A 13039-nucleotide genomic window follows, 5' to 3' on the forward strand; every position below is an offset into this window, starting at 1 on the left:
CAGGACTTCCATCTGTTCCTTCATCGCCTGCATCTCCGCGATGATGGGTTGTGGAGTTGTATCCGTCACTGAAGGGATGCTAGCGTCCCGTCGCACTTGTTTGCTCGGGGCGTTACTCTCCTGTGGTCCGTCATTATTTCTCCTTTCCTCACTGTTCCCTTCTTGATCTTCTCCTTGGCTATTCACCGCCGCACTCTTTTGATTCAGTTGCTCTACCAGGTCGTGGTTTTGTTTGGTGAGGCGCTCCACGGCTGCGGCGAGCGTCTTGACCTGTCTCTCAAGGGCAGTCGTAGGGGCTTCTTCTTGGACGTCATTTGTGGTTGCCATCGAGCGTGTGAGTACCATGTAACTCTTTTGTCTAGGAAACGTCCTTTCCCACAGACGGCGCCAACTGATGACGTCGAAAATCGTCACCAATGGGTCACACCGTACTCGCGACTCGAATCGAACCTGCACGACAAGAACAATCGACGGACGTCCTTCAGAGAGCACCGGTGTGGTGCCGGCCAAAGGTTCTCCGACGGTCAAGTTAGAATTGTTCTGTTTTACTTAGAGCGGTAGAGAGGGTCAATTAAAGCGTACCTCGATTTCTGTGGGTATTATGCCTTTTATAGTGTTAAGGGGTTGACTTTTCCTTTTTGGTTTCCACATCTTTTCAATGTGGGACTCTACTCCCAATTATCCTAAGCGTGGTGAGCAAGGATTCCTATTTCCGGATCATGGGGTTTTTCTGGGTTATGGACGTTTCGGATCATGGGCCCTTACAATGTCAGTCAGTGATGGGCCTTCAAAGCTAGGACCATCATCACACAGGCCCAAGAGACCCAGTCCGTCAGGCCCATTAAGGTAAGCCATTAGGCCCAATATTTTATCATCTTCATAGACTAACCCAAAGTGAAAAGTGAACCATCAGCCCATTCAAAGTTGTCCAATAGTGATCAAACAAAGTATCCCTTCACATTGACTCCATTCCTACCAAAATCCAAAGTCCAAACATTCAAATCTGTCATTTATATTGTACAGAAATAATAAAATGGTTTGGAAGGATTAATTATGTCAAAAAGACTCACATTATAGCACTTCGTGCAAAAGAAAGATGACTACTGTGGTAATCGATTCTGCTGTTGTCCTCAAGTGATATAGAACCATTATTAAACTCATTGATTCCTGAAAAACCAAAACAAAAAAAGAAGAAGAAGAAGAATTTTGACCACGAGATCAAGGGAATGCCTAAAATAATTTAATTTACCCCGATTGAATGTGGGATCATTCAATTTTACATGTCAAAGGTCAAGATGATCAAAATGTCATTTTTGACCAAGTTGACTAACAGTCCAACGAAGTTTAAATTTTAAACAAATGCTAAATTTCTTCTTCTTATTGGGTGGGGGTCTTTTTTGGGCTATTTGAGGGGGTGGAGGGGCAAGTTTTGGAGTCACTATTGAATGAAAGGTCAGGTTGGTACTTGTCCCCCACACCCCCCCCCCCCCTCCCATGTTTTTTTTTCTTTTTTGTTGAGGGCTTCAACGTATAGCATTCCCTTCTGATGATAACTCTTTATCAAAGGTACCTGTTCCTCTTAAAACAATCTTCAACATGGTAAAGATTCTAGACTAGGGTGCAACCAAATAGATTTAGGCGTAAATGCACTTTTAGTCCCTCCATTTTGCCATTTTTCCATTTTAGTCCCTACATTTTATTTTTTCCACCTTTAGTCCCTAAAACCAATTAACGCATGTTATTTTCGTCCTTTCCGTCAATCAACCAACGGAAATAGCTGAGGTGGCAGCCGGAACAATTAAAATATTATAAAAAATGCCACATCACGATGACACATCAACATATAAATTTAAAAAATTAATTTATTAATTTTAACTAAATAAAAAAAATAAAAACATAATTAAAAACAATAAAATCAAACCCAAACCCAGAAAATCAAACCCAAGAACATGAAATTTATACCCACCAATAGCAACCCACAACCACCGAAATTTATACCCACCACTGAAACAACACCACACACCATCGAAACTTCAAAACCAACCTAAGAACCACAACCTATTCAGACCCACAACCCATTCAAACCCAAGCCTCAAAACTGATTCAACCCACGGTGGCAAACTCCAGCGATCAAAAGCCACAACCCACAACAAGTGAACCCCAGTGAGCAAAAGCCACAACCGACAACAACAAACCCAGGCGAGTAAAAGGTCGTCTTCAAACTCTGTCATCGCCGTCATCGCCTTCAAGATCTACCATCGCCACTGTCGCATTCAAGCACTGCCATCGCTGCCATTGCCTTCAAGCTCTGCCACTATCGCTATCATCTTCAAGCTCTGCTGTTGCCTTCAAGCTTTGCCATCGAGTGAGATAGCTCAACTCTCATCCTTAGAGACCGTGCTCCGAACCCACCAAAACAAAGAAGAATCCAACGCCGGCAATTTTCAAGCTCGGTCGAAAGAAGAGCTGGAAGCACTGACTAGATCTGAAGCCGAGTATAAGAAACCCAGAAAAAAAAATCAATGAGCCGAGTTTGATTCAATGAGTTGAGTTTGGCTGGGTTTTTCTAGGTTTGTGTGTTTGTTTGATTCAATGAGCCAAGTTGGCCAGGTTGGTTGATTTTGTTATTGATTGTTTGAAATAAACTGGGTTTTGTTTGAGTTTTTGGGTTTCTGGGTTTTTGAGTGTTTGAGATTCCTGGTTTTCTTTGATTGTTTATGATTTTCTTTGATTTCAGCATGGGTCTTTCAGCATTGGTCTTTGTTCTCTTCTCAAATTTTATTGCATTATTGATTTGATTTTAAGTGGGAAAGGAAGTTGATTCAATGGGTTTAATTTTGAATTCTTGTTCTTGGTTTGATTTTCTGGGTTTGTGTTCTTGTGTTCGTAGGCATTTGATTTTATTGTTTTTAATTCTGAATTCGTGTTCTTGGGTTTGATTTTCTGGGTTTGGGTTTGATTTTATTATTTTTAATTATGTTTTTATTATTTTTATTTAATTAAAATTAATAAATTAATTTTTAAAATTTATATGCTGATTTGTCATGGTGATGTGGCATTTTTATAATATTTTAATTGCTCCGGCTGCCACCTCAGCTATTTCCGTTGGTTGACTGAAAGGACGAAAATAACACGCATTAATTGGTTTTAGGGACTAAAAGTGGAAAAAATAAAATGTAGGGACTAAAATGGAAAAATGTCAAAATGTAGGGACTAAAAGTGCATTTACGCCATAGATTTATAAGTTTCCAGAAGATCTATCTATAAGAATAGACAAAAGTACTGTAGGCACAAATGCTACTGAGGGAAGAATAATCCGAGCCATTTTCAATTCCTTGTTTTCTTGGAAACATTGATCAATTGATGCCACTAATAGAAGAAACTTTTTCTAGAGCTCAGTCTTGAGGGTGAAAATAGTGCTATACTTGCATGATGGTAAAACATATTAGTCTCTAAATGACCAAAATAACCACAAAATTTCCAAAATGATCGAAATCCTTGATTTCAAAGGACATAGGATCACACTTAGTACATCATTCCAAATACTCTAACATAGCATAAGTCACCATGTCCAAATGGGAATTACTAGCCCAAATTGGAGCTTAGACTTGATCAGAAGGATTAATCCGTTTTTCTCTCCACTAATTTATCTAAGAGAAGTGCTGCATTCATAACATTTTCACAACAAATCTTATGTGATAAGTTGTTATTGATTTATAATTTGAATCATTACTTAAATTACTTTTTTCCTCACCGATAATAGCTAGTAACAACTTATCACTTAAAATTTGTTTTGTAAATGTTGTAAAGATATTGTGGACATAGCATTTCTCTTTATCTAACGGATACGATAAATAATGAAGTCCAAAGATTTCACTCAATACCACCAAAAGATCAAACTTCAAATGGCTCAATGCTCCAAAATCTTGCTTAAGGAGAAACACAATAGGAGAATATAATAAAAATCAAGACATAATAAAGTAATTTTTTTTGTTTGTTTTGAAACTGAAAAATTTTATTCAAATTTTATTAATTGTCTTCTTCTATGCCTTTTGATCTCATCATAATCATTCATTACCTATTTTCACATTGTTTAGGTTAATTTTCTAAGAATGACTTTAAGTATTGCCAAAATAGATGAGATATTTAAATAGGCAAACTGTTTTAGAGGAACGCTAAGGGATGTCTAACAACTTTCTCATGTATAATCAAACCCTTGAACCTACCATAAAAGGATTGCAAAAATTTCAGCATCAACTAAGAAGAGATCAAGAAACCTTTTGTTTGAAGAAATTATCATTATTGATCACAAGACTAACTATTTTTCATGGGTACAGACCATTTTACTTTTTGAATTTTTTAGGCCAACGCTCATTTTGGAGAGGTCAAGTATACATTTTTTTTTTTTCAAAAATTTAAATCATGTGTATATATATGCACACACATACAATGACATTTTCTTAAAAAGGACATCCAAACAGAACCCAAACCCAATAGGTTTAGAGAGAGAGACCTTCGTAACTTGGCAAATGTATACAATTTTTTTTAGAGATAATTATAATATGCTGCTAATCCTACAATTCGAACCCTTTCCTCCCTAGACCCTTAAGCACTTTGTACTTGAAAATGTGCCAATTCAGCTACAAAACCTTTGGCTAGCAAGCGTATACATGAAAGCAAATGGAAGCAAGTGAAAATCAAATTACCCTTTTTTGTTAGCATAATTAGTGTATTTAATGAGTCACGTCTTCTATATGAAACATGCTTTACCATTTTGTTTTGGAAGTTTTTCTTTTGAAGGTGATCATATTCATATTGATGAGGTTCATAATGGATTTATGCAAAAATAGAAATGGAGAAATAGAAGAAATAAACACACAAAGAAGATAAGGATATTCAAGGTTTAGACTTAGTCTCTTAGACCTACATCCACAAGCAGCGTCAATAGATCACCTTAACAACATGTTCTTAGCATAATTATTGTAGTTAATGGTGTTGATCCTCATTCAAATTTTGAAATGATGTTGCACCTGCTTCGTATTTTGGCTCTAATTTTCCGTTCAAAATTCCAATTGATTCAAGATGGGTCTTTTTTGAAAGGAAATTCAATTATCTACAACTTTTTCAGAAATAGAGAAAGCCAAATTTCAATATTATCCATGCCAAAAATGTGTTTCAAATCGCTGTTGAAAATAGTAACGTCTTTTGAGCATTTTTGAATTTTTTCACAGGATGTATCTGTTTCTTTATCCAATTTATTTTTCAAAAATCTTTCTTCTGAAGCAAAGGGAAAGGATAAGTCTATTAGATAGGCTTGAACAGATTTGATATTGATCCCCATTTGAAATTTTGGGAGAAAATTGAAGATAATGCTGAATTTGTGTTATATATCTTCTGCACCTGTTTGGTATTTTGGCCATAACTTGCTGCTCAAAATTCCAATTGATTCGGGATTGATGTTTTTTGAAAGGAAATTTAATTCTCTACAAGTTTTATAGAAATAGAGAAATCCAAATTTCAACATTTTTCTGGCCAAAAAATGCGATTCAAGTTGTTGCTGAAGATAATGACGTTTTTTGAGCATTTTTCTGTTTTTTTGAATTTTTCATGGATCATATCTCCAATTTTTTTTTTAAAAAAAAAAGAGCAGATAAGATGCCATAAAGAAAAACATTTTTTATTATTTCTTTAAAAAAAATGAAATAAAATGAAATCCAATCAAATATCACACTTGATTAATTTTAAATTAATTCTTGTGAGAACTAATCAAAATTAAGTGTTTAGAATAGGATGTGATCAGGCCGATCGTATAGACGAGCCATGATCATTGAAAATTGTTTGTATGATAACTTTTGATTAGATGGTCCGATCAAAACCCATGACATACCATTATGATCGTTAGAACATCAAGATTTTTTTTGTATCACAAATCTAAAGATCTACTAGTTGGTTAAATGTAAGTTGTAAAATTGGGTGTCTACACATTCCAAGGATGGAGTACAGTTTTTTCATCTAGATCCTCCAAATAGTACGCACTTATTCCTGCCACCGAAGTGATGCGATACGGTCCTTCCCAATTAGGCCCTAACTTTCCCCAAGCTGGATTCCTGGTAGTACCCAAAACTTTTCTTAATACCAAATCTCCTAGGGTTAACGGCCTTAGCTTTACATTGGTATCATAACCTTGATTGAGCTTGTGCTGGTAGTAGGCCAGTTGGACCATTGCATTCTCTCTTCGTTCTTCAATCAAATCTAGACTCTTTTCTAGCAACTCATCATTGTTGTCCAAAGTGAATGCATTTGTTCTCAACGTTGGGAAACCAGTTTCCAGAGGAATTACAGCCTCGGCCCCATACGTCATTGAAAATGGGATTTCTCCTGTTGATTGGCGAGGTGTTGTTCGATACGTCCAAAGGACATGTGGTAATTCCTCCACCCATTTTCCCTTTGCATCGTCCAACCTCTTTTTAAGTCCATTCACTATAACCTTATTGACAGCTTCAGCTTGCCCATTTCTTTGTGGATAGGCTGGAATGGAATATCTATTATTTATCCCTAGATCACAACAGTACTTCCTGAAAACTTTGCTATCAAATTGAAGGCCATTGTTCCAGATGAGAGTATGAGGAACCCTAAATCGAGTAATGATATTCTTCCAGATAAACCTCTTGACATCCACATCTCTGATATTAGTCAAAGGTTTAGCTTCGACCCATTCGGTGAAATATGCCGACTAGATACTTTTTATTTCCTACTGCCTTAGGGAAAGGACTTACAATATTCAAGCCCCACTGAGCAAAAGGCCAAGGGCTAGAAAGAGGATTAAGAACTCCTTCAGACTGATGAATGTTTGGCGCGAATCTCTGACACTGATCACATTTTTTAACATACTCTTGTGCTTCCTTTTGCATGCCCAGCCACTAGTATCCTTGAGTAATGGCTCAATGAGATAAAGATCTTTCTCCTGTGTGACTTCCACAAATTCCTTCATGTAGTTTTTCTAGGAGTAATTCTGACGCCTCGGGATGTACACAAAGCAGATATGGTCTAGAAAAAGAGCGTTTGTACAACTTTTTGTCCTTAGACAGCCAAAACCGAGGAGCTTTCCTTCGTACTTTCTCAGCTTCTGACTTCTCCTCAGGCAATATGTCATTTTCAAGGAATAGCAGTATAGGATCCATCCAGTTCAGCCCTACCCTGATTTGATGGACTTATAGCAAGTCTCTCTTTATTGGGGCAGGGGTGCATAGGTTTTTGACAAATATTACTCGGGGCAAATCTTGTGCCGAGGAAGTGGCAAGGGTAGCCAGGAAATCTGCATGGGTATTTTCACTTCTAGGAATATGCAATAAGTCAAAAAATTCAAATTCTGTTTGTATATGCCTAACTTGACCCAAATATTCCTGCATTCTTGCATCCCGAGCTTCCAATTCCCCTTTTACTTGGCCTACGACCAGTCTTAAATCTGAAAACATTTCCACTGCCTTTCCACCCATTTTCTGGACCATCGTCATTCTCATCAACAAAGTTTCATATTCTGCTTCATTATTTGTAGCTGAGAGTCCCAACCTCAATGATTTTTCAATGGTGATCTTCTCAGGAGATACCAGAACCAGCCTCACTCCTGATCCCCGTTGGTTTGCTGCTCCATTCACATATACTTTCCAAGATGAGGAATCTTGTGTGGAGATCAAGCCAACCGATTTTTCATCCATGCCATGCTACTTTACATCTACTTCTTCAGGAAGTTCAGCAAACTCAGCTACTAGGTCGGCGAGGACCTGGCCTTTTATAGAGGTACGAGGCATATACTTGATATCAAAAGCTCCTAGAATCATGCCCCATTTGGCAATCCTCCTGGTATAAACCGTGCTCCGAAGTATTGACTTGAGCGGAAACTGAGTTAGGACAACCACGGTGTGTGCCTGGAAGTAATGGGGAAGTTTTCATGTAGCATGCACTACCGCCAAGATGGTCTTCTCCAGTGGTAAATACATCACCTTAGCTTCATGAAGTGACTTGCTCACGTAATAGACTAGCCATTGTATGCCACTATCTACTCGTATCAAAACAAAACTTACTGCATGAGAGGCTACCGCCAAGTAGGCAAACAGAACCTTATCCACCTCAAGACTGGACATGATGGGGCGGCCGAGATAGGTACTCTTTAAGCTGTTGAAATGCTACAGCACACTCCTCGGTCCATTCAAATCCTTTCCATTTATGCAGCAAAAGGAAGAAGGGTTTGCACCTATCTGCTGACCTGGATATAAATCGATTCAAAGCAGCAGTCATCCCGGTCAATTTTTGGACCTTCTTGGGATTCCAAGGTGGTTGTAAGCTGTTAATGGCCTTAATCTGATCAGGGTTCACCTCAATTCCCTTGTAAGTCACCATGTAGCCCAAAAACTTTCCCAAGCCTACGCCAAACGAACACTTGGAAGCATTCAGATGCAACTTATGCTTCCTCAGAATTTCAAAAATATTCATGAGGTCTCTCACATGCTCAGATACCACTTTACTCTTTACAACCATATCATCAATATAGACTTCAATGCTTCTGCCCAACTGTGGTTTGAACATTTTAGTCATCATCCATTGATAAGTAGACCCTGCATTTTTCAAACCAAAGGGTATCACTTTATAATGATAATTTCCAGTGGGAGTGACAAAAACTGTCTTTTCCTGATCGTCCAGTGTTAGTGGTAACTGGTGATATCCTTGAAAGGCATCCAAGAAACTCATCCGAGGATGGCCTATCGTCGCATCCACCAACTGATCTATCCTAGACATAGGGAAAGGGTCTTTTGGACAAGCCTTATTGGGATCTGTGAAGTCCACACACACATACCATTTCCCATTTTTCTTTTTCACCACCACCATGTTAGCTAGTCACTAAGGATAGAAAACTTCTTTTATAGCCCCTGCCTGTTTGAGCTTTGTTACCTCATTTCTGACAGCCTCAACATGCTCTTTGGACGAACGCCGAGGTGGCTATCTCTTTGGAGTGATGGAAGGGTTAACATTCAAATGATAACAAATGAAACTTGAATTTACACTCGGGGCTTCGTACGCGCTCCACGCGAACACAACAATATTTTTTCTAAGAAATTCAACCAATTGCTCCCTCTCTTATAGAGGCAATTGAGCCCCAACCTGAAAGAACTTCTCCGGATCATCACCAACAATTACCTTTTCTAGATCTTCACATTTCGCTTCGTTGGCTGGTCTATTGAAGAGCAATGCCGGAGTTTCTGATTGCTATAAACCATTCTCAGCAGTGGCCGAGATTTCAGCCTCAGGCCGATGTTGGATGGCTGCTACCAGGCATTGTCTGGCCATAGACTGACTTCCTAATTTTTCCAAAACCTAGCCTCCAGATGGATATTTCACCTTTTGGTGAAGAGTGGAGGAGACAACTCCTAGGGTATGAAGCCAAGGTCTACCCATAATGGTCGTATATGGAGAGAAAGCATCTACAATGATGAAGTCCACCTCCACCACATCCGAGCCAGTTTGCACGGGTAATATGATTTGACCTTTCGGAATGACCATTTTACTTTCAAAACTCACCAGAGGAGAACTGTAGGCTATTAAATCTCAGGTTTCAAATTTAGCCCCTTATATAGGTCAGGATACATTATCTCAGCTCCGCTGCCCTGGTCAATCATCACCCTTTTCACATCGTACCCACCAATTCTAAGTGTAACCACCAAAGCATCATCGTGAGGTTGTATGGTTCCAAGTTTATCTTCATCTGAAAAACCTAATACCAGTGGGATGCCCATCTTGACTCTCGTCGGCATTGAATCGAATTCCTCAACTGGGTAACGAGATACTGACATTACTCTGGAGGGGGAAGATCCGATCCTCCCTGGGGCAACAAATATGACATTTATCATGCTTAGAAGGAGTCTCGAAGAAACATTTCCCCGAAACTTCGAACCCGTTTGGTTTCCCCAGCCACTAGAATGATGCAAGAGTTGCTTTAATTTCTCTTCCCGAACCAGTTGGTTTAAATGGTCCCACAAGTTTTTGTAATCCTCGGTAGTGTGTCTATGGTTCTGATGATATTAGCAATAAATGTTTTGATTACGCCTCATAGGATCTCCTACCATCTTGTTCGGCCATTTGAAGAACGGCTCGTTTTTAATCTTCTCCAGAACTTATTGTACTGGTTCTCAGAACACAGCATTAACCACTTGGGTGTTGGCAAATCCTGGCTGCCCAACAAAGTATTTCCGAGGTCGGTTATTATTATACCGGTCCGACCCGAAATCCCTCCTCTCTTGAGGGATCACCTTAGCCTTCCCTTTCCCCTGCAGTTGGTCTTCTTCTACCCTTTTGTACTTGTCAATCCGATCCATAAGTTGACGCACACTGGTAACAGGCTTACCAGTCAGAGATTTTCTCAAATCATGCTTAGCTGGGAGGCCAGCCTTAAAAGTACTAATGGCCACATCGTCATAGTCTCCGTCTCGCATAGACATAAATAAGAAGGAACCCAAAGGCCGAGGAACCCTGCTACAAGTGATAAAGCGAACGCCAAAAGCCTGAGTGAGCTTCTTAAAGGAGTCAATGGAATTCGCCCTTAAACCATTGAACCAACTCATTGCCACGGGGCCCAAACTAGATGGAAATACCTTACACATCAAAACCTCATCTTTGGAATGAACAGTCATCATTTGATTGAAGTGATTGACATGTTCCATCGGATCTGTTCGACTATTATAAATGGTGAACGTGGGTTGATGGAATCGCCTAGGAAGACTTGCGCCTTCTATGTTTCGTGTGAAGGGTGATTTAGAGATTTGGCTCAACGCCTTGTTCATGGCATCGTTCCCTATGCCTTTGCAAGGCGAGCTTTTATATCTACGTCTATGGTGGTACTCCTCGTCATAGGAGAAAGACTCGATGGTTGGAGTTTTGGATCTTCGTCTATAACTAGCACCATCTTTCTCCTCGAAGGACAGCTCGGAGTTGGGCAATGAACGTTTTCACCGTGCGTGGTGCAATTCCCTTTTCAACTCATCGATTTCACGTTGCATGTCTCTATCATTCTTTGCATGGGAAACATAGCTCTTCCCTCGAGATTGGCTTTTACTAGTATGAGCTGCGTGCACACTTCCCTCACGATCTTCTCTCCATTCGAGGCTCCTACACAAATTGCTATGTTGAGACCCCCTTGGTGTGAACCTGCTTCTTCCATCTTAAATGCTGCACTCGAAATACTTTCAGAATAGACCAAGTTCTTTCCACAAACGGCATCAATTGTAAGGACTGGATTTGGATTGGACCCAATATAGGATTGGGTTTTAGCCCAACAAGCCCAAACAATGAATTTGTAGAGCATGGGTGAAAGAACTAGTTCTATTTAACAGTTGTTTATTTAAGAGAATCAAACACAAATAAGGTATGAAAATCTGTCATCAGCACAGTCTGAAGAGCTATGTTATAATGTCAAGTTGATGATCAAGATTACAAGAGTTCAAAGGATTATTACAAAGATTTCTTGTTTTTCCGATCTCCTTTCTTTAGGCCACCTTTCCATTCTATATACTATATTTTTGGTGTCATCCCTAATACACACGTGTAGGTTAGGTTCTAGGAACTCCTTCTTGTCCCATCTAACACCTCCTAGAACCTTCAACTAGCAGCTGTAAGGCTGCTTCATCACTGTTCAGGTATCACCTCCACATTAATGCGGCCAGAGAGTTAGCTGAGATGCATTTAATGTGGAGATAGCAGCTTTTGAAGATATTTGTTGCCTCCCTCTATTCCTCCCTTATCCAGTATTTGACTTCTAACCGTGATGCAACCTTGAAGGATGTTCAGGATGATAGGACATTCCTACTGAGCTCAGATCTCTGTTTCTAAGATGACTTTTCTCCTCGAACATACTTTGGACTATCATATACAATCCTTATTTCTTCTTCTTCTACCATTCCCATAATAACCTTATTTGACCGTCCTCAAATTAGTAAATATCATCGGATTGGGCCATAGGCCCAATTCGTATAGTTTTTAATAGTATCTTCTAGCTAACTGGCCCCCATAGTTGCAATAAGCCGTCACTTTGAAATTTCTATTGTCATAAATTGCAAATAATTGGTATCGATTTATTACAATGATTTTTTTCAATTTAAGTTATTGCAAAAAAATTTCTTAGCAATTCAATATATATATAAAAGTAGAGACCTCATGTTGGAGAGCATTGGGTTGTGCCAAGTGGTACATTCCTTGAAATTCTTTTTATTTAGGCTTCTACTTCAAATAGATTGCATTTATCAAATTATTAGTTCATTGAATTAGCTAATAGAGTAAATGTATATACTTATTATATATTGTTGAGCATTAATTTATTTTAAATGAATTTATAAGATTATTTTTATAAAATTTATTTAAGAAATAATTTTTAGTTGGAATAAGAATATTAGATTTACAATATGACATTATTCCTCATGTTTAGTTGATTTGACAATTTTTTTTTTTTTTAGAAAGTGCTTTGACAAAAATTGACACAAAAATTAAAAAAAAATTAAATATTTGTAAATTCACTAAAAATTAATCTTAACCCTTTAAATTTCCTGATTCCTTTCAGTAACATGTGATATATATACACACACACATATATATGTGTGTGTGTGTGTATGTAACTGACATTGTAGTGTTTATTCATTGTAATTAGAAAGATAACATTGATTTTTTTTTTTTTATGTGAGGAACAATTGATTTGAAATATGGTATTCTTACTAAAATTTTAGTTGTCTTTGCAACTATTGAAAAAATGTCCAAGAAAAGGGAAAAAAAATAAATAACTTTACTAACACAAAATCTAGAATGTAAAAAACATAATTGAAGGATATTTGCATTTTTTGTAGGCATGAAACATGCCAATTTATATGACCCAATATATCATGCAATTTTAAATTTAAAAACACATATATATTATGATCAAATCACTACACTATTCTAAGTGTCTTTCTATTTTGTTTATAAAAAAAACTAAAAATTACCTTTTTTTTACAAGGAAAGTTAT

The 13039-nt window shown here is 38.1% G+C and overlaps 1 protein-coding gene across 1 annotated transcript; it reads right to left on the bottom strand.

The window, feature by feature from the left end:
* Positions 1-10181: 10181 nt before the first annotated feature.
* LOC126722810 (uncharacterized) lies at positions 10182-10712 on the bottom strand. Its single transcript, XM_050425952.1, has one exon. The coding sequence runs from the start codon at positions 10710-10712 to the stop codon at positions 10182-10184; it is 531 nt and encodes a 176-aa protein (XP_050281909.1).
* Between the last annotated feature and the right edge of the window lie 2327 nt (positions 10713-13039).

Source organism: Quercus robur, chromosome 4, assembly GCF_932294415.1.
Source record: "Quercus robur chromosome 4, dhQueRobu3.1, whole genome shotgun sequence".
Classification (NCBI taxonomy): domain Eukaryota; kingdom Viridiplantae; phylum Streptophyta; class Magnoliopsida; order Fagales; family Fagaceae; genus Quercus; species Quercus robur.

Excerpts from the sequence above, each read along its gene's own strand:
- LOC126722810 (XM_050425952.1), bottom strand. The coding sequence starts at position 10,712 with ATGGAACATGTCAATCACTTCAATCAAATGATGACTGTTCATTCCAAA.